Source organism: Myotis myotis, unplaced genomic scaffold, assembly GCF_014108235.1.
Source record: "Myotis myotis isolate mMyoMyo1 unplaced genomic scaffold, mMyoMyo1.p scaffold_m19_p_17, whole genome shotgun sequence".
Classification (NCBI taxonomy): domain Eukaryota; kingdom Metazoa; phylum Chordata; class Mammalia; order Chiroptera; family Vespertilionidae; genus Myotis; species Myotis myotis.
The window spans coordinates 11,670,135-11,688,547 of record NW_023416321.1 but is presented as its reverse complement, the minus strand read 5'-3'; the positions used below and the strand labels follow the sequence as shown (position 1 = coordinate 11,688,547).

Sequence of the window (18,413 nt, the reverse complement as noted above, 5' to 3'; positions counted from 1 at the left end):
GTTGGTCGGAAGGTGGGGTGCTGTTCTCAGCCACTCCATGGGATTCAGCATTCCCCAGGTTGTGGTGGGATAAAGGGGCTCAGCAGCAAGGCTCCTGCTAGGAAGGCAGACAGGGGGATTCCCCCGCCGAGCCCCCCCTCTCCCACACGCCTGCTTCCCAGTGGTCTCCCCGCCACCAGCTCCAGCATGTGGGTGTGTGGGGAGAGAGGCTTCCAGCTGAACTGAAAACTGAAGCCTGAAGAAAGGCAGCCGGCCCCACCCAGAGACAGAGACGTGAGGCAGAGACACAAGAGAGCCGGCCTGCTGGAATCTTTGGAGAGGAAATAGGCCAGAAATCCGATTCAAATGTCTGTGAGTGTGTGTGAGTGTGTGTGTGTGTGTGAGTGTGTGTGTGAGCAGTTGTGTCTGTCGCCATCCTGGCTGAGGCAGGCAGGGTGGGGTGAGAGCAGGCGATGGGTAAGGGGGGCAGTGTGTTGGGGGTAATCCCAGGAATGGCTCCAACTGGCACTATGGGTGATGGGGAGTCCCCCAACAGTTCTGTGGAGCCGAGTGGGTGTGTGACCCAGAAGGAAGGCGTGCCCAGGACAAAAAGAGGCTCTGTCCCACCCCCCTGCTACCCCCCACCCCGTCCTATTCAATTCTTTAACCCCAGCCCTTCTCCCCAGAACCCCCCTGGAGAACCTTGGGTTTGCACATGGGAGGACGGCATCAGTGAAGAGACAGAAAGAACCCCCTCTCCCATTTCCTCTCAGGACCAAAATGGAGACTTCTCCCCAGGTAGGAGAAGCAGGCAGACGTGGGGCACTGGGACAGGGGCAAGGAAAGCTCCAGAAATTCCGGGTGCCCCCTCCCCTCCAGACGCACACACGCAGACACACACAGTGACGCAGTCACACACTCACACTCACTTCTGGAAGCCATTAGGGTTCCTGCCCGTCCAGGCCTCCCCCTCCTCCTCCCCCCACTCCTGGCAGGCTCCCCTCTCCCCCTCGGGCCCCCCTCCCCCTTCTCAGCATCCCAAATGCCAGCCTGTGATTTCCAAATGAGAAAAAGCTGTGCTGGGCTCTGAGCTTGGAGAAACTCCTACACAAACTTCCAGATGTGACACAGCAGCCGGAGAGGGAATGCTCAGCATCTCCTTCCCGGGAGGGGAGGCGCACTCCCTCACACTTGAAGAAACACACACTGGGAAGTCCACCACACTCCCTGTAACCTGGGAGGAGGGGGCCTTTCTGACTCTGCATCGACTGTCTGGGAGCACCCCTGGCCTCCCCAATACCAAAACACGAACTTCCCAGCCTCTCTTCCTTCTGCTGCCACCCCTACCTCCCCAACACACACACACACACACACACACACACACACACACACACACACACCCTCTACCTGGGTCTAGATCTCCTCTCTAGGAAACCTGGTCGCTTAAAGAGGCCAAGAGAGCAGGGGACCGAGAAGAATGCCCCCAAGAGTCTCACTAGCTCCGGTGACTTGGGGGAAGGTGTCCTCGGGCCTCGGGTTCAGAGGTGCAGAGAGACCGTGTGGAGCCACGGGAAGCTCCACAGAAAGTAAAGAGACAGAAAGGGAGCCGCTGAGGCCCAGTCGGTCCAAGCGCCTCTGGTAGTAACAGCACAGGTTTCTCTTGGCACCTGGGCGAGTGGGAGGGGTGGGGGCGCACTTAGGCAGCCCACTGGCCAAGAAATTGTCCTCGACCCACCCTCAGCCAATCTAGCCCAAGAGGCTTGTCCAGACCTAGTGATGCCGTGCCGCACGCCCTGGGCTCCCACCGCCCCAGAGGAAAGCTTGCTCCCCCACCCCCAAGACAAGCACTGGCTCCTACCGCTCTCCTCATCCCAGTCCTCCCCACTTGCCCCCTCCCAGAACCCCTCAAGGAAGGAATCTGCACCCCCCCCCCCATCCACTAGCACCTGGAGATAGGGCAGGTGGGGAGATGCTGGCCCAGAGGTTTGGTTTTTGTGGAGGGGGAGGGAAAGGGGGAAGGTCTGCCTCCCCTGGGCCCTTGAGGAGGAGGGGCTGGGCTGGTGCTTCCTCTCTGTTCATGAGGAGTGTGGGTAGCTAAGGGTGGAGAGGACGGACGCCCAGAGCCCATCCTTCTCAGGGACATCTCCATCTCTGCGCAGAAAAAGGGGCCTGGGGCCAGGGGGTGGGGGCGGGGGAGAGTCAAGAGCCCAAGACGCACCTACTCAGCAGGTTCACGGCCCCCTGCGGCTCCCACCTCTCTCTTCCTGCGGCTCAGAGAGAAAGGTAGAAGAGGCCGGGACCAGGAAGAGGGTGTGATAAGGGGCGCTTCCTAAAACCCCCCGGGGTGTACAGGATGGGGGTTGGGGGAGACCCGAGCTCACATCCCTGCTTTGCGCACTAGAGGCAGCAGAGCTGCAGAGTGAGGGCGGCACCAAGCCTCCCCTCCACCTCCCACCCCTGACTTCCCCAAAGCAGAGTCCTGGCTGGGCTCTCAGAGGTTCCGGGGAGACCCGCAGTCTCCCGCCCTGGCTCCCCAAGAGCCCCTGGGCTGGGAGGAAGGAGCAGGGGGAAGCTGTCAAGATCTGGGCTGGCAGCTCACTGTCCCCTCTCCTTCCGGCAGTGGTGGGACCCACCCGGGAGCCGGGAGCCCGGAGACCGGCATTAGTCCAGCGGCACTTTGTGCCAGGGGCTCAGGAAGAGAGGCCGGGGTCTCCCGTACCACCCAGACTGGACAGAGGACAGCAGGGGGCAGTGCCCAATCTGTCCCCCTGGAATGCGGGGCTTGCATTCCACAAACCCATCCAAGGAGCAGACGCTGGGGTGGTGGCCCCCCCGTCTCCCAGTGAGCGGGCCTCGGGTCTCAGTCCTCCACCCGCACCCCAGCACTTTCTTGGAGGGCTGTGGTCTCCCCTCCCGGCTCTGCGATCCAGCGGGAGCACTCTATTGGCGAAAGCGAATGGATAACTTAAACCGCTTCATCCCATCCCCCCCTTGCCCAAGCTCTTGCCACGGTCTTTCCCTCCACAAGAAAAAATCTAGCACAAAACTCCCAACCCGAGCAGCCCGAAGCGCCCCGCACTGAATGAGGACTGTGGAGCGGGGCGGCCCCGGGGCCAGGGCTCCAGGGAAGGGTTTCGGCTCTGGCTCCGGGGGCAGACAGCTTCCCCTCCACCACATCTTGTTCTCATTCTGCGCCCCTGACATCAGCCGCCGCCGGAATCTCCTTGTTGTGCCTCCAACCCGCGGGGTGGGGGTGGGGGGGTTAGGATCTGGTCCCCGCCCCCCCCCCCCATTTCCCTCTGGGTCAGTAAAAACCTCAGCCTCAACGACCAGGTTGCGGGTGGGGGTGGGGGTGGGGGGGTCAGACCCTAGAATGCACGGCAAACTTTGGAGCGGGGGTCAGAGGGGAAACCCAGGAGATTGCGGTCCCCCCTCCCCCGTCCCCGCAGCTTCCTCCCCTCCCCACCCCCCAAACTCGGAAACCGAACCCAGCTCGCTAACCGGCGGCGGCGGCGGCGGGCCGAGTGCAGCTCCCAGGCTCCCGAAGATTCCCACATCTGGAGGGTGACGACCCTCCCAAGCCCACATCTGGAGAGCATCCAGCTGCAAGCCCACGGGGCACGTCTCCTCTCTTTCCCTGGCCTGAATCCCAGCCCCCAGGGAGGTCTGAGGTGTGTGTGCCGAGGTGGGGCTCGCCAGGGCATCTGCCCAGCCTGCTCGCGCCTCTGCTCCCCTCTGACGCCCCCTCCCCTGCTCAGCAGCCTCCCTTCCACCTGACCGCCGTCCAGGCTCGCTCTTCCCACTCACCTGGCTCGGGGTCCCCTCCGGCGGCGCGGCCCGCCCCCCTGCGGACCCCCCAGCCTGGCCGTCGCGGCCGGAGGATATGGGTTACAGACCGTGCGGAGGCACCAGCTCCGCGGACGGCTGTCCTGGCTCAAGTAGAAGAAGACCACCGGGGCCAGCGCGGGGTACGGCAGTCCCTCCGCCTCGGAGTCCGCGCTGCCCGGGTCCTTCTCCGCCGACCCCGGCCCCGGCCGGCCCCCGGCCCCCGACAGGTCGTTGAGCCGCAGGAAGCTTCGGGGCTGTCCTGACTCCTCGGCGCCCGCTCCATCCTCCTCCTCGTCCATCCTCTGGCCAACCGGGGCCCCGGGCGGTCTCGAGAGGGACGAGCGGCGCCCCTCAGAGGAGGTGTCCTCACGCAACCGGGGGGCCCCGGAGGGGGCGCATCTGGGGGGCTCTAGGGCGCAGGCTGAGCCCCCGGGAGGGCCAGTTCAGCCCAGCTCCCCCTGCCCGCAGGGGCATGCTGCCCGCGGGGCGCCGGGTCGCTGGGAAGCCCCGCCCGGAGCGAGTTCCGCTACCCCAGGGCCCCGAGGGCCCCCCCGGGCCAGCCGGCCGGCTCCCCCTCACTTTGTTCCGGCTTCTTCGCTTCGCGCCTAGGCTCCAGTCGCCCGATTTGGCTCTACCTTCGGCGAAGCGGCCCCGATAGAGGAAGCGAGAAGGGGGGCGGCGGGCGGGGGGGTCCGGAGAGGGGCGCCCCCTCTTCCCGCGCCGCGGCTGGAGCAGGATCTAAGGGGTCAGCATCGTCCCGGCTCCGCGCCAGAGACGGCGGGGGGAGGGGAGGAGGGATCTCTTTGGGGGTGGGTTTGGAGGGGTGGGGGCCGGCTTCTTCCTCCACCCCGCGGCGGGCTCACGGTCTGCGAGAGGCGGGGAGACCGTGGGGGGCAGTCCCGGGCGGGGGTGGAGGCGGAGATGCCGCCGCCGCCGCCACCGCCGCGGTGGCTGCCGCTGCCGTAGCTTTCGCCGGCGCCACAGCCGCCTCCTCCGGCCGAGACGCGGAGCGAGCGAGCGAAAGCGGCGGCGAGGAGCGCGGCGCACACCGCAGCTGGATCCCTCACTCCAACTTCAAGCCTCGGCCCCGCCTCCCCCCAGCCAGCCTCGCAGCCAATCGCCGCGCGCCGTGGACCCCGAGCCGCGTGCCCATTGGCCGGCCGCCGTGGCAGTGCGGGCGGGGCGCCCCGGGAGAGAACCACAGCTGGAATCCGGTTCCCACCCCAAAGCCCAGGACCGCCCCTCTCTCCTCCTCTCCGCCCCGGGTCCGTTCCCGAAGGCCGGAGCCAATTAGACGGCTACCTAGACCGAACCCACTTTCCTATTGGCCGCTGGGGTCTCGGGGACTCCCCTGGAGGAAGCCCCGGGAAATCAGAGTATTCGGCGCGGGGTCCTGGGATCGCGCCGCCCGCCCCCACCGCCTTCTTTGTCCAAGACCCTTTAATTGGACGGTAGCCGGAGGGCGGGGCTCAGCTCTGGGCGGGCCTGGAGAAAGAGCGAGGCAGGCGACCCGGGTGTGGGGCGCGACCTGGATCCCAAGGGAGAAACCTAGGGATCCCCCAGATTAATCGCCCACCCTGGAGGAGAGCCCGAGCGGGACTGCGGGAGGAGAAGAGCGGAACAGGTTGCCCCGGGCACAGGGCTTGAGGCTGGAGGGAGCCCGTCTGGGGAAAACCGGCGGATCCAAGGAAAGGCTGGGGTGGGCAAAGTCTGGACGTGGCCTCTCCCACCCTCTTGGACTTGATCTAGTCCCAGTCCACTCCTGCTGCTTTGACCCTGACCTCGCATTGACACTCCTGAGCTTCATTGCCTCTGCCCCCAGGGATCCTGCGGAGGGTGTGCATTCCACGCGGGAGCTTTGCACTGGAACACGTGGCCCCCCGGCAGGTCACGCCGGACCCAGAGCCTATCCCCCAAAGCAGCTGCGAAGCAGAGATAGGCTCCTGCGAAGGGACCTGGGGTGGGGGGAGGCTCAAGTGTGGAAGCCCAGAGCTGGGCTTTGCTGACTCTTAACCTGCAAAGTTTCACCAACCCGCCATTCCGTGCCTCAGTTTCTCCCTCTCAAGTTCCAATATGGTTTATGGGGAGACAGCACGCAGGACAGGAGCTTCGTGGGGCTGCTCTCCTGGCACATCTCCAAGCCACCAGGAGCGGGACCACTCACGTGCAGCCCCCAGCCCCCACCTGGCCTCACCTTCCCGATTCACCTGCCCGAGCTCAGGCAGCCCTAGCCTGCTGGCCGCCAACTCAAAAGTCTGTGGGTACTGTGAGCAGAGCGCCGCGGGAGTGCTGGGTGCTGGGTGCTGGGTGCAGGGCGAGGTGGGGCGGGGAGAGCACCGAGGATTGGCGGTCGGGAAGCGCTTCCCCATTTGTGCTAAAGGTAGACCCGGAGGAACAGAGCCGGTCAGTCTCCCAAGCCTTCGGGATGCGTACACCACGGCGGAGAGGCAGAGGAATGGGCCAGATGACCTCCCGCTCCCGCCTCCCCCGCCCCCACTTCCGTGCTCCCTCAAGGCTGCGCCACTCGCGCAGCCCCCGCGCGCCTCCCGCCGCGTGGGGCGGGTGTCTCGGCTCCGTCCCGGACGGGTTGCGCTGAGTGCGGTGGGGAAGGCCAAGCGGCTGCTGCGCCGTCGCCTCCCGGTTTGCCCTTTCTCCGAGTCCCCGCACCGAGTTGTGCAAATGAGGCCGGGCTCATTTGCATTTCATGCTAATGAGCAGATCCCTTTGGTGCCTCTCTCCTGGCGGGAGTCTCTGCTCTCATTCTGCGTGTGCCGAGCGGAGCCGGAGTCTTGAACTCGCAGCGGTCTTCTGGGAGAGGGGCCTATTTATGGTTGGCTCCACGTGTCTGACACCTTCTTCCCTCCCGCCGGTCCGCAGTCTGCCAGGTCTGCCTGCCCTTTGCGCCGGCCGACTGGGTCAAGAGGCCTAGGGAAGGTAGTGACTCTAACCATCCCCTCTCTGCCAAGGGGAAAATGAGGCCAGAGCGGCTTGGTCGTGTTTCCTGGTGGTCAGCAAGGTCAACACCTTCATCCACCACCCAGGCCACCCCCTGTCTCTGGGCTGAACTCTGTTCTAGGACATATGCAGAGGGGTAGACACAGGCACCGTCTGAACAAACGGAGACCCACATTTACTTCCCTGGGCTAGGGGCCTGGGGTGACCTGCCACCTAAGGCATCCTGGTCTCTGTTCATGGCACCAGGGTGCTCTGACATCCCCCTCAGGGGTGCTCACTGTTAGCCTGAGGGAGGGAGGGGAGAGGAGAGACAGAACCCATAGAAGAGGCAAAGGAAACCTCGTAACCATCTTTCACTCCCACGGTCCACGCCCCATCTCTGACATCGTCTCCTGAGGGCGGCCTTCTCTCAGCAGTTGTGCAGTGCCTGAGTGCCAAGGTGCAGAGGACACAGCGGAGCTGGACAGGAGTCTGGAACCCCGCGGCACTTTGTCCAGGCGGGAGTAACACGGTTATGTCTGTAGTAATGAAATGATTCTCTCTCCCTCTAGGCTCTACGTTCCCTGAGGGCAGGCGCTATGTCCATTTGACTCACCAGGGCCTAATCTAATGTTTGGCAGATAAAGAGGTACTTAGTATCTATTATGTTAGATGAATGAGTGGATCTCAGGCAAGGAGAGGGAATGAGGGGGACAAGAAATTCCTTTTGGGGGGGGGGGGCTTCAGTTTCCCAACAAAGAAGTTAGGCCTAAGTGTTACCTAAGCTTTCTTCTGCGTTTGAGGGAGCACCCCCATATGTGCACTGCTCCGCCAGCGGCCCCTCCAGCCCTCACCCCTTTCCGCCTCCCTCACGCCTGGCCTGGCGGGCTTCCTCAGGAACCGAAATAATCTCCCCATCTGTGATGCTCTCTGCTCAGCAATAATACATTGTCCCATTCAGTCACCCCGCAGCCTTGGGAGTTGGGTGGTGGTTGTCCCATTTTTTACGTAAAGAAGCCGAGGCTTGAGGCTCGGAGAGATGAAATTAACTTAAGCAACTGCCCAAATCAGGAGGCCCTGTCTCCAATGGCCCTGGCCCACAGCTCTTCCCGGACAGTCCCGCCCACAGAGCAAGGAGCAGAGCAAGAGGGACCAGCGTGAGGGAGAGGGGGTGCAGACTTAAAGTCCCAGAGCCGAGCAAGACTTGCCCTCTTTAAAAAATGCAAGCACTCCCAGAGAACTAGCCCTTGAAGGCCCCAACGCCTTCCTCTGAACCCACTTACAGAATCCAGGTGCCTGCCTGGTACCAGAGGACGGGAAAGCAGACATACAGGAGCAGAAGGGAGACTGGAAGGAGGGACAGGAGACACCAAATGCCCCCTCCCTCACAGCTGGCTCAAGTGGTCTTTATTGGATCCTGAAGGCCCCAGCAAGAATCAGACGTGCTGAGCCACCTCAGGCCAATCTCTTAGCCTCTCTGGGCCTTGAATATCTTTATCCAGAGGCCGAAAGTATACTCACCTTGCCACCTCATTCATGAGGGCCAATGGGATGACAGAGACAAGAGGACTTTGCAAACTGCCTAGACCAATGGTTCTCAACCTTCTGGCCCTTTAAATACAGTTCCTCATGTTGTGACCCAACCATAAAATTATTTTCGTTGCTACTTCATAACTGTAATGTTGCTACTGTTATGAATCGTCATGTAAATATCTAATATGCAGGATGGTCTTAGGCGACCCCTGTGAAAGGGTCGTTCGACAACCAAAGGGGTCGCACAACCCACAGGTTGAGAACCGCTGGCCTAGACCTTTCCAAAGCTGAGGCTGGGGGTGCCAAAAAGGCCACCTGTGCTTCTCAGGGCTCCACCTCCTTCCTCGCTGCCCCCAGACCAGGCTCTCTTTGCCCAGCCCTCGGATTTCCTGGCAAGGCTGGGCAGGCTCCGGCCGGAAAGGGGACAGCTGACCTTGTTGGCCGGAGCCCTAATCCCCTCCAGATGGGCCGGTGGCTTGCACAGAGGGCCCAGCTGCCCGGATAAACCCTGTTTCCCAGTGACCATGTGTGACTGTGTGTGACCGTGCCCAGGGGGTGGCCAGGGTCCTCAGCAGACCTTGGAGTGACTCAGTCCAGTCTCCAGCTCCTCCATGCCCCGCTCCTCCCGCTGCTGGCATCCCCACAGCAGTGGCCACACTCGGGTCTGGTGTCCAGCAGCTCCTCCCGGCTATCTGTGCTGTTGGCTCTGAGGCGGCAAGGCTCAGCAGGCTCCTGAAGGTCAGGGTCGGGGGACAGCTCCGTCCCCTCCTCCCCACCTGTCAGCCCCTTCACCCGACACCTGCCCTTCCCAAAGCACAATTCCTAGTGCCCTCCACATGGTGGAAGCTCGATGGGGTTCCTGGGGCCTGTGAAGGGGTGGGTGCCAAGAAGGAGACTTGTGAGGATCTTCCAACATTGAGGGGACAGGAGGTCCTGGGAAGGCACAGCTTTCCCTGCAGCAGGAAGGGCTCTGATTCAGAGGGCTTCCAACTCAATAGGCATTCCAAGTGAGAGGAACTCTGCCCCTGACCTGGATGTCCTGCAGGAAGGCTTGGCTCCATCCTGCTGAGGCCGGGGGCTGGATGGACACCCCAAAAGAAACATCCTTGGTCCTGCTAACAGCAGCTCCCACAATGTGCCGGAGCGTATGGAAATGTTGTCATTTCATGGAAAATAAAAGTTAGTAGAAAGCATCTTCCTGCCCCTTCCCCAGCTTAAAACAAGAGGGGGTGATGGGAAGCGGGGGGCAGGCTCCTTGCTCAACACCACCTGAGGGCAAGAATTGGCTTTTCCCCTCCTGGGCAAGTCCACACTCCACCCCACTCCCACTCTCAGTGGTCACTGGTCATTACTGGTCCCCTGACCTCAATTTTACCCAGACCACAGTGACCACAGTGGCCGTGGCCAGGGGCAGGGTGACCTCTGAAGGTGAAGGAGGAATTTGAGAAGGCAGAGGGGTCCGTTAGGGGCTCCCAGAAGGAGGGGGCCTGGGCTGCTAGGCCTGGGCTGGAGTCTGAGGCCCCTCTCTCACAAGCAAGGACAAGGCCCCGAGGTCACCGCGGGACACTGTTAGGTTTATTTCAAGGTGAGTGGGTGCCCATGGGGTCAGTGTGGATGGCCAGGTCACCTGGTGACAGGGTGCCCAGGGTTGGCCGCAGGCTCTGCAGGGCCCTGCAGGGCCCATTCTCTGGTGGGTTGGGGAGCTCCGCCTCCTGCTCCAGTCCCAGCCCAGGGGGGCCCGGCAGTCAGTGATGCAGCAATTTTCGCAGTTCACTGGGCTCGGTGATAGGCATGGAGCAGGCTTGATTCTCACATACGTAGGCGGTGGCTCGGTCTTCTAGCCGCCGCAGGGTACTCAGAAAGGGCAGCTGGCGGGACAGGAAGCTCGAGGGGTCCCCATCGGCCAGAATCAGCACCTGGGTGGCGGCAGGAGAGAGGGGTCACCTGGGGCTGCTGGGACACTGGCAGAGAGGAGATGCTGGGGAGCCGAGGAGGAGAGGGCGGGGCCAGGCTCACAGCCGCTCACCTTGTTAGGGATGTAGATGGAGTGGACACACTGCACCAGAGCCTTGGTGTCCTTGGCCTGGGGGTCTCCACAGATGACGATCTGGGCACAATAGGAAGGGAACTCAGGGACCCATCAACCATAGGGCCCCAGCCCCCTCACCTGGGCACCCTCCAGTGTCAGGTGCAGGGGGGCTGGACCCAGACCTACCAGGGCTTCCCCATTGTCCCTTCACACCCTTATATCCTTAAGAAGAATGGGACTCTGCTCAGCATTCCCCAGACCAGCCACCAGGAGGCTGCCTCAGATTCACTGATGGGCAAGTAAGGACACAAACTCACCCCCCCCCACACACACACACATACATGTGCATGCAAATACGTAAGGTGTCATACATAGTGGTAGTGATACGAACATGGGGAGACACACACATGGGCAGAGACACATGCACACACACACACGGTACAAACACACAGAGACCCATACACGGAGAGACAGAGTCGTCACATATGCCCACATAGAGGCAGGTACCACATATACAAGCAACAGACACACATACACACACACATACATGTGCATGCAAATCCGTAAGGTGTCATACATAGTGATAGTGATACGAACATGGGAAGATGCACACATGGGCAGAGACACATGCACACACACACACGGTACAAACACACAGAGACCCATACACGGAGAGACAGAGTCGTCACATATGCCCACATAGAGGCAGGTACCACATATACAAGCAACAGACACACACACACACACACACACACACACACACACAGGGAGAGATATACAGGCAAACATGCGAATGTACAGCATATACCTGCACACACACCAGCAGACCCAACTACATGGTACACGGAGACATACAGAGAAACATTTCATCTGCCCTGGGGACCACCACCCACAGGGCCCCTGCCTCCTGTCCCCGGCTCTGAGCGCCCCAGTCACAGGCACTCACAGAGCAGCTGCTTGTGCCAGAGGCCTGTCTCAGATGCACACTCACAGACCCCTCCACCTGCACAGAGCGGCCCTTACAGCTGTTCCCGCCGAGACCCCTGCGCACAGACACTCCTAGATGGCCACACACTCATGGGCCTGAGCTCTGGGGGACGGCCCCATGTCCCCATCTCCCACTGTGGCACTAGCTTCCCTCCCACCCAGGCTCCCAGCCCAAGTGTCCTCGGCACCCCACCTGCTTGAGGGTCTGCTGGTGGGCCGAAAGGGCTCGGACCATCTCGGGCAATGCCACGGGGACACGGCGCATGCGCTCAGAGAAGGCGGTCAGCAGGCACACACATTTGTCTATCCAGTCCTTGTGTCCCGTGAAGCCGTGCAGCCGAAGCAGGTTGTGGGCCGACACGGAGTTGGCGCTGGGCTCGGCACCATCCTGGTCTGCAGGGTGCATGGGGGCAGAGCCCTAAGGGAGGGTCCCTGGGCTCCGGGACCCTGCCCCAGGACTGTGGCCAGGCCGGCTAGAGGGAGGGGAAGGAGAGGAGTCCCTGTCCACCCCTGGCCCAGGTCTGAGTGGAATGCCAGCACAGCAGTGATGGAGATTTTGCTCTCCCACAGGCACGGTCAACTCCCCTTCCCTAGACGCACTGTTGGTTCCCCCATCCCACTGATGACACCTCCATTCAACCACGCAGCTGCCAGCCAGGGTGGCATTCTCCTGGTCCCTCCCTTTCTCTCACCTCCCACTTCTAATTTCTCCATGAGACGGCTGGCTCTGCAGCCAGAAGAGACCCAAATCCTCTACTTCTCCCCTCTCACTCTTCTCCCCGGTCCAGGCCTTTGCCAGCACTTGCCTGAACTGAATGCCATCAACAAACAGCCTCCTAACCTATCTCCCTGCTTCCCCGCCCCATCCCTTCCCCACCTCCAGTCAGAGTGACATTCTTAGATCTAATCAGAGCAGGTCACAGTCCACTTAAACCCTTCAGAGCCTTGGACTCCTTGCCACGCCTACGAGACGTGCAGGGGGCCAGCCCCGCTCCTCCCCTGGGCACTCTCACAAGCTCATCTCTGCCTCCATCCTCCATGGCGCAGGCTGCCCTTTCCAGGCCTCTCAGAGGCTGTTCCCTCTGCCTGAAATCCCCTCCCATAACCTGCCCCCCTACCCCCCAACTCCTCCATGACCACAGGGCCCCATCTTGTCCTCTGACCCTTGCTTACATGAACTTGTCACTGGTTTAGTCTGACCTCCCTCCAGCTGAGTTCTGCTCTACTGTTGTTCTCTCTCAGTGCCTTTTATTCATCAAACTAATGTTTGTTGAGCACCCACTATGTGCCAAGCCTGTGCTAGACCCTGGGGATGCAGCAGTGGCAAAGTCCTGCTTTCAAGACCAGGTGAGGGGCAGGGGGGACCATTAACGGACCAGACACGTCAGGTGATGGTAAGCGCTACCGAGAAAAGTTAGGGGACAGGATGCAGAATGAAGGCCCCATACTTCCTCATGGCGCTCACAATTTTAACTATGCGTCTGTGCGTGCATTTTTGCCTTACGTATCACTATGTATTGGTTGTCTCCCCTGCTACACTATAAGCTTCATGAGAGGAGGAAACAAGTCAGCCTTGTCCGATATATGAATCCAGGCATGCCAGTTACTGTGCTAAGCACATTCACAGAAGAGTTCATCTTTACGTCAACCCTGTAAGCTAGCACCAGTGTTCACTCCACTTTGCATATTAAGAAAATGAGGCTGAGACCAGCCCCAAGTCACTTGGTGAGTAAGTGACGGAGATGTGCACCCAGGAGGGCCTGGCGCCTGCCCCCGATGGCTCTTCCCCACCCACCCAGCTTACGCCGCCTGCAGGGTAAACCAAGAACCCGTTGGGTCCAGGAAACCAGGCCAGCTCTGCAACCCCTCACTGACCATCCTTCAGGCGCAGGGGCAAGCCAGGCCCCAGCTCAGCCTCGCTGCAGAAGTAGCCGCCGCCACGGGAGTCCCAGAAGAGCCTGTCTTGCGTATCCTGCAGCCTCAGGGCCCACTCGAGCCACGCGCTCTCCAGCGAGGCCTCGTACAGGTCCAGCAGACCTCGCACCACGAAAGCGTAGTCCTCCAAGAAGCCCCAGCAGGGCGGGTTGCTGAGAAGACGGGCAGGGGGAGGGGAGAGAGACTTTCACAGAAGCGGCCCTTTGTGTGCATTCTTTCATTTAACACAAAAAATCTACCTCTCCGGTGGGTATCATTAGCCCATCTCCCGGATGAGCAAGTAGGCCCAAGATGGTCAAAAGCTCACAGCCGGCAGATGGCAGAGCCAGGATTGGAGCGTACCCAAAGGGGAGGATAGGAGCAGAGATAGGCCTGGGTGCCCGGGGAGATAAGCCTTCCTCAGCTGTTTGCCCACCCCCACCTGTGCTCCACGGTCCCCCCAGATCCTGCGTAGCAGGTCCGCATCAGACGGCTGCTGGCCACGTCAAACATGTGTCGCTTCAGGAACTTGGCACCATTGGTGGCGTAGCTGACCAGCCTCTCCATGCCCAGGACAGCTCCGGTCACAGCGTAGCCAGATACCATCAGTCCTAGAGGGAGGTGACACCAAGTGGTCGTGAGAAGCAGGCCGGGGCCCTCCAGGTGTGTCCCCTCCCCTAATCCCCCCCAAGCCCTGACGCCTCGCTGGAGCCATTCCATGAGGGGGTAGGACTTAGGCTCCAGCACCAGGCAGGGCTGGGCTCCTAGCCCCTGTTTGTGACCCTGGCTGAGTTACTTAACTCTCTGAGCCTCAGGCCAGAGACAATCAACCTGATTAGGGGAAAATGAATATACAGCAGGTGTCGGACACACGGAAGGGGCCTTGTGAAGGGTAATTCTATGAACGGGTCAGGCTTCAGACACGGCTGCCCCACCGTTCCAGGCGGCCAGCATCTTGCTGTCCAGGTGCGGCTTCGGCCGACGTTTCCGGGCCTGGAAGAGCTTCTCCAGCCCTGTATTGAGCAAGGTCCGGACAACCTCCACCTCCAGGCCAAAGCGGGCAGCAGTCAGCTCCAGAGAATACCGGATGGTCAGCACGTTCTGCCCCTGCAGCTCCCCCTTGGGGTCCTGCGGAGAATAGCTCTTGTCCGAGAGAGTCCATGAGCCTGTCCTCCGGCCCAGCGCCCTGCCCCTCCCAGGCTCCCAGGAGTCCTCACCTGACTGGGGCTGATGTTGCCGGCCTCCGTGAGCCCGTAGTGCTTCATGAGGAGCTGGCCGGAGGTCAGCGGCTCTGTGGCACCCAGCACGGGCTCTGGGAGCAGCTGCTGGACCTCTTTGATCGTCCACACATAGAAGGCGCCCTCTTTGGGCGGCATGCCCCGCTCAGGAGGCGAATCTGCATCCTCTGCGCTGTAGAAGCCTCCAGACTGTGGGGAGGGGAGAGTTGCTGGCCCCAGCCTTCCGCACGGCGGAGGCCCCGAGCCCTCCCGCAGCCAGGCCCGCCTGCCTCAGTGGACACACACCCGGTGACTCAGGTTCCGAGCCACATACAGCAGGATGCCTTTGGCAACGTCGGAATAGAACTCATCACCAGAGATCTGAGGGGAGGAAGGAGGCTGTCAACAGAGGTCCCTGGGCAGCCTAAGTATAGGGGGGCGGGCAACATCCTCCCAGGAGAGTGAGGAGGGGACCTGGGTACTGGCCTTCTGGAAGGGGATTGGGAGAGGGGTCAAGGGGGAGCCACAAGTTACCAGAAAGACCCTGGGAAGAGCAGCCAGGAGTAGGTAGATGGGCTGGGGTCAGGGGTCACCTGGAAGGCCTGTGAATAGGCCACTGCAAGCTGCCCCTGATCATACAGCATCTTCTCAAAGTGGGGGACGTGCCACTGGCGGTCCGTGGAGTAGCGGTGAAAGCCCTGTACAGACAGGACATGGGTCTGGAGGCCGACCCCAGCCTCTGCCCCCATCCCACTGCCTCCTGCTGCCCCCTCCGGGGAGCATCTAGCCCCCTCACCTGCCCTATGTGGTCTCGGATGCCCCCATTGGCCATCATTTTCAGGGTGTGCAAGGCCATCTGCTGGGCCCGGGAGCCGTCCTGGGTGAGTCGGTGGCTGAGCCAGTAGGAGAACAGGAAGCTCAGGATCACTGCGGGCGAGAGAATGGGGGGAACAGAGGGTGCAGATCTGGGTGGTCAGCAGGCCTCTGGCCAGGCTGGGGTTAGGATTTCACACAACTAGGCAGTCTCTCTGACAGGCTCGGGGTCAGGGGGTCAGTGGTCACCCCAGAGCAGAGAAGGGCTATATTCAGGTCAGTGTCAGGGTCACCGCTAAGGTCATAAGTCAGGTCTTGAGTAGATAGCTACTGACAGGATGGGAGTACGGAGAACGGGAGGAGAATGACCAAGCCATTGGCCAGGACAGGCATCAGAAAGCCAGGCTGGGGTGAGGCGGGCATGGGGGGGGGGGGCACTGACCTGGTGTGGGGAACTTGGGGGCCTCGGCGAAGCCGCCGTACTCCTCATCATAGCCCTCATCCAGCTGTTGGAAGCAGCGGCTGTTCATGGTGGCGGCAGAGGGTGGCAGCTGGCGGTCACCCGTGCTGATCTCCGACCGGGCCAGCAGGGCTGTGGTGACACGCTGGCTGTTTTCTAGCAGCGCGTTCTTGTTCTGTTTCCACTGTGCAAGGCAGGAGCAGACCCGGAGGTCAGCTTGGGTGGGGGTCCCTGGTTTCCCTCGCCCTTGACCCCTGCCACCACCACCCCCATTCACACCCACCTGATCCCGTATTCTCAGCAACACTGTCCGGAAGCCAACGCGGGTCAAGCCATCCTCAGGGGGGAAATAGGTGCCTCCCACAAAGGGCTGGAGGTTGGGAGTCAACCACACACTCATGGGCCAGCCCCCACCACTGCTGGTGGCCTGGTGGAGAGAGGGCAAGGGTGAGGGGAACGCCCCACCCCCACCCCCCGTGCCTGCGCACCCCCCCACCCTCCCATGGGAAGACCACGCACCTGCACGAAGGTCATATACACTTTGTCCACGTCTGGCCGCTCCTCCCGGTCCACCTTCACACTGACAAAGTCCTCATTGAGCAGGCGGCCAATCTCCTCGTTCCGGAAGGACTCCTCCTCCATCATGTGGCACCAGTGGCAGGTGGAGTACCCCACTGGAATGGGGCCGTGGGCCGCCATGGGGACCAGTGACTGGTCGGAGGGGTGCCAGCCAAGGGGGCCCGACGGGACTGTGGAAACCCTGACCCCTGGTTTTCTGGGAGGTCCCCTGCCCCTATCCGCCACCACTCTGCCCCCCCACCCCCCATCCCAGGGGAGGCCGGTGCATTACCTGAAAGGAAAATGGGCTTGTTTTCTTTCCTGGCCTTGTCGAAGGCTTCCTGACCCCAAGGGTACCTAGGCCGGCGGGGTAAGGCGTCACTCAGGAGCCCGGGGTGTAGGAGGAGCTGAGAGCCCGGCCGCCCCAGGAAGGGCATAGGGGGAGGCACTCACCAGTCCACAGGGTTGTAGGCATGTTGCAGGAGGTACGGTGACTTCTCACTGATGAGGCGGTTCGGGACCTTCTGGGGCGTGGACTGGACGCAGTTGGTGCGGCTGCCCTTCCCTCCGGCCGGCATGGACACTGAACTGCTGACCGACACACTGCGGTCCTTGTCCCGGGAGGAGCCACCCCTGCACCAGCAGGTGGGTCAGGCCAGGGGTCTCCCTCCACCACTCCAGAGGCCCACTCCCCCCCACCCCTGCCCTCTGGCACCCCTCCCGGAACCCCCTGCTCCCAGCCCAACCCACCTTTCTGAACCACGGGGGAGACTGTGGCCTTTGTGCTCCCCCTTATGTTTTGGGGGGGATGAAGAAAGGTGGCTCATTGGGGGCTCCCTGCCAGGTTAGCCTCCCCCAACTTCTCGGCCTGGCGGTGGGAAGGATGATGACTGTGAGGTCAGGGCAAGTCACAATGGGCAGAATGGTTGTTCAGGCTCCATTCTCTCCCCCTAGCCGGGCCCCTCCCCAGGATGATGGTTCTGGAGGCGTCTCTCTGGCATGCCTGGCGTGGGATCGGGCAGAAAGGCCGCCCGGTGCCGGTGGCTGGACAGGGCGAGAAGAGTTGAGTCTGGGACTGGACCAGGTTAGGGGCAATGAGAGGAAAATCGAGAGAACACTCCCTACTCCACATCGACTCACATGGCACTTCTGTGGGGCCAGGTCCCTTACCAGTCTGCCAGGACCCCTGGTAAATCAGAAACTGACCCTGATTTCAGGGGGCTCAGTCTGGAGGGCGGTGCTGCAGGGTAGCCTAATTCATGACAGGTCCCTGCACCAATCAGGGCTGTGACAGGCCAGCCCAGGGTGCTGTCAGACAAAAACCCTGGCCTAGCATTGGGGTTCAAGGAAGGCTTCCTGGAGGAGGGGTCCCAACAGAATCCCAGGGGAACTAGCCCTGCAGCTGGAGGGCAGGGGCTTGGAGGGCAGGAGGACGCTACTGCCAGGGCCAGGGCGCCAACTAGGGAGTGCAGAGGGGGGAGGAGTCAGGCGTGAGGGGCTGGCCAAGCATGCAGCCCGCCCGCCCGCCCACCCGCCCGGGATGCCTGGACCTGGGGCCCAGCAGGCACAGGACACGCAGTAGCGACCCACTCGCCCGCCTGTACCTGCGGCTGGAGGCGAGGCAGGGGCTGGCGCGCAGCTGCAGGAGGCCGCGGCACAGCCAAGTTCGCGTGCCCAGCATGGCTGCTCCCGGTCTTGGGCCCGTGCGCTGCGGACCCGGAGGGAGGGAGGGAGGGAAGGAGGGAGGTCTGGAGGCCGCAAGGGGCGGGCCCGGGCAGCGACCTAACCGCCGGCTGGTCTTGGCCACCATTCCGGGCCAGTGACTGGTCTCAGAGCGCCTCCTGGTGGCCGAGCGCGGGATTCCATACAGGACAACCCGGGATTGGGAGCACCTGGGTGTGCGCACGAAATTGGGTGGACTGGGCTAGACCTAAATCAGCTGTTTGAGGGAGGATCGCCCTCCTGAGGAGAAATGAGGGATTGGCGGATGCCAAGGCCGTGGAATGCCAGAGCCCTGGCTTATTTTGTCAACCCTTGCCCATTTTAGAAATGAGAAATGAGGCCGGAGCAGAAGATATGGTTTGTCGGGCCCATCCAGCCAGTGAGCTTTGCCTCGGTGCCGCTTCTCCATATCAGGGTCCGGCTCAAATCGCACCCACTC

At 61.8% G+C, this 18,413-nt stretch overlaps 2 protein-coding genes across 14 annotated transcripts in view; both read right to left on the bottom strand.

Annotated features, from left to right (window-relative positions):
• The window catches only part of CACNA1G (calcium voltage-gated channel subunit alpha1 G), a 63,070-nt gene extending 58,497 nt beyond the window's left edge, over window positions 1-4,573 (bottom strand). For 6 of the 12 annotated variants that reach the window (XM_036340505.1, XM_036340504.1, XM_036340503.1 and 3 more), the window contains exon 1: window positions 3,865-4,571. In XM_036340505.1, the coding sequence (XP_036196398.1) occupies window positions 3,865-4,106 (242 nt within the window). In that variant the 5' untranslated portion in view covers window positions 4,107-4,571. Of the gene's footprint in view, window positions 1-3,864 lie in introns of all 12 variants that reach the window. The other 6 variants (XM_036340498.1, XM_036340502.1, XM_036340497.1 and 3 more) reach the window with 2 other exon arrangements.
• A 5,240-nt stretch (window positions 4,574-9,813) lies between these two features.
• On the bottom strand, window positions 9,814-17,964 carry SPATA20 (spermatogenesis associated 20). 2 transcript variants are annotated; one of them, XM_036342019.1, is made up of 17 exons: window positions 17,857-17,964; window positions 17,003-17,120; window positions 16,706-16,885; window positions 16,545-16,609; window positions 16,214-16,368; window positions 15,978-16,121; window positions 15,677-15,878; window positions 15,218-15,348; window positions 15,015-15,119; window positions 14,728-14,802; window positions 14,422-14,631; window positions 14,140-14,332; window positions 13,647-13,815; window positions 13,166-13,377; window positions 11,484-11,683; window positions 10,301-10,381; window positions 9,814-10,190 (listed from the first exon to the last, which is right to left on the bottom strand). In XM_036342019.1, exons 2-17 carry the CDS (start codon window positions 17,077-17,079, stop codon window positions 10,020-10,022), a joined length of 2,370 nt encoding a protein of 789 aa, XP_036197912.1. In that variant the 5' UTR covers window positions 17,080-17,120; window positions 17,857-17,964; the 3' UTR covers window positions 9,814-10,019. The 2 variants fall into 2 exon arrangements, with proteins under 2 accessions (XP_036197912.1, XP_036197911.1); XM_036342018.1 differs by lacking the exon at window positions 17,003-17,120 and having other exon boundaries at window positions 17,857-17,933.
• Window positions 17,965-18,413: the final 449 nt, after the last annotated feature.

Coding starts and splice junctions, on each gene's coding strand:
- SPATA20 (XM_036342019.1), bottom strand. CDS start 17,079: ATGAGCCACCTTTCTTCATCCCCCCCAAAACATAAGGGGGAGCACAAA. Junction 13,816..14,139: donor GATGCTGGCCGCCTGGAACG/GTGGGGCAGCCG, acceptor ACCTCCCTCTAG/GACTGATGGTATCTGGCTAC. Junction 10,382..11,483: donor ACCAGCAGACCCTCAAGCAG/GTGGGGTGCCGA, acceptor TATTGTGCCCAG/ATCGTCATCTGTGGAGACCC.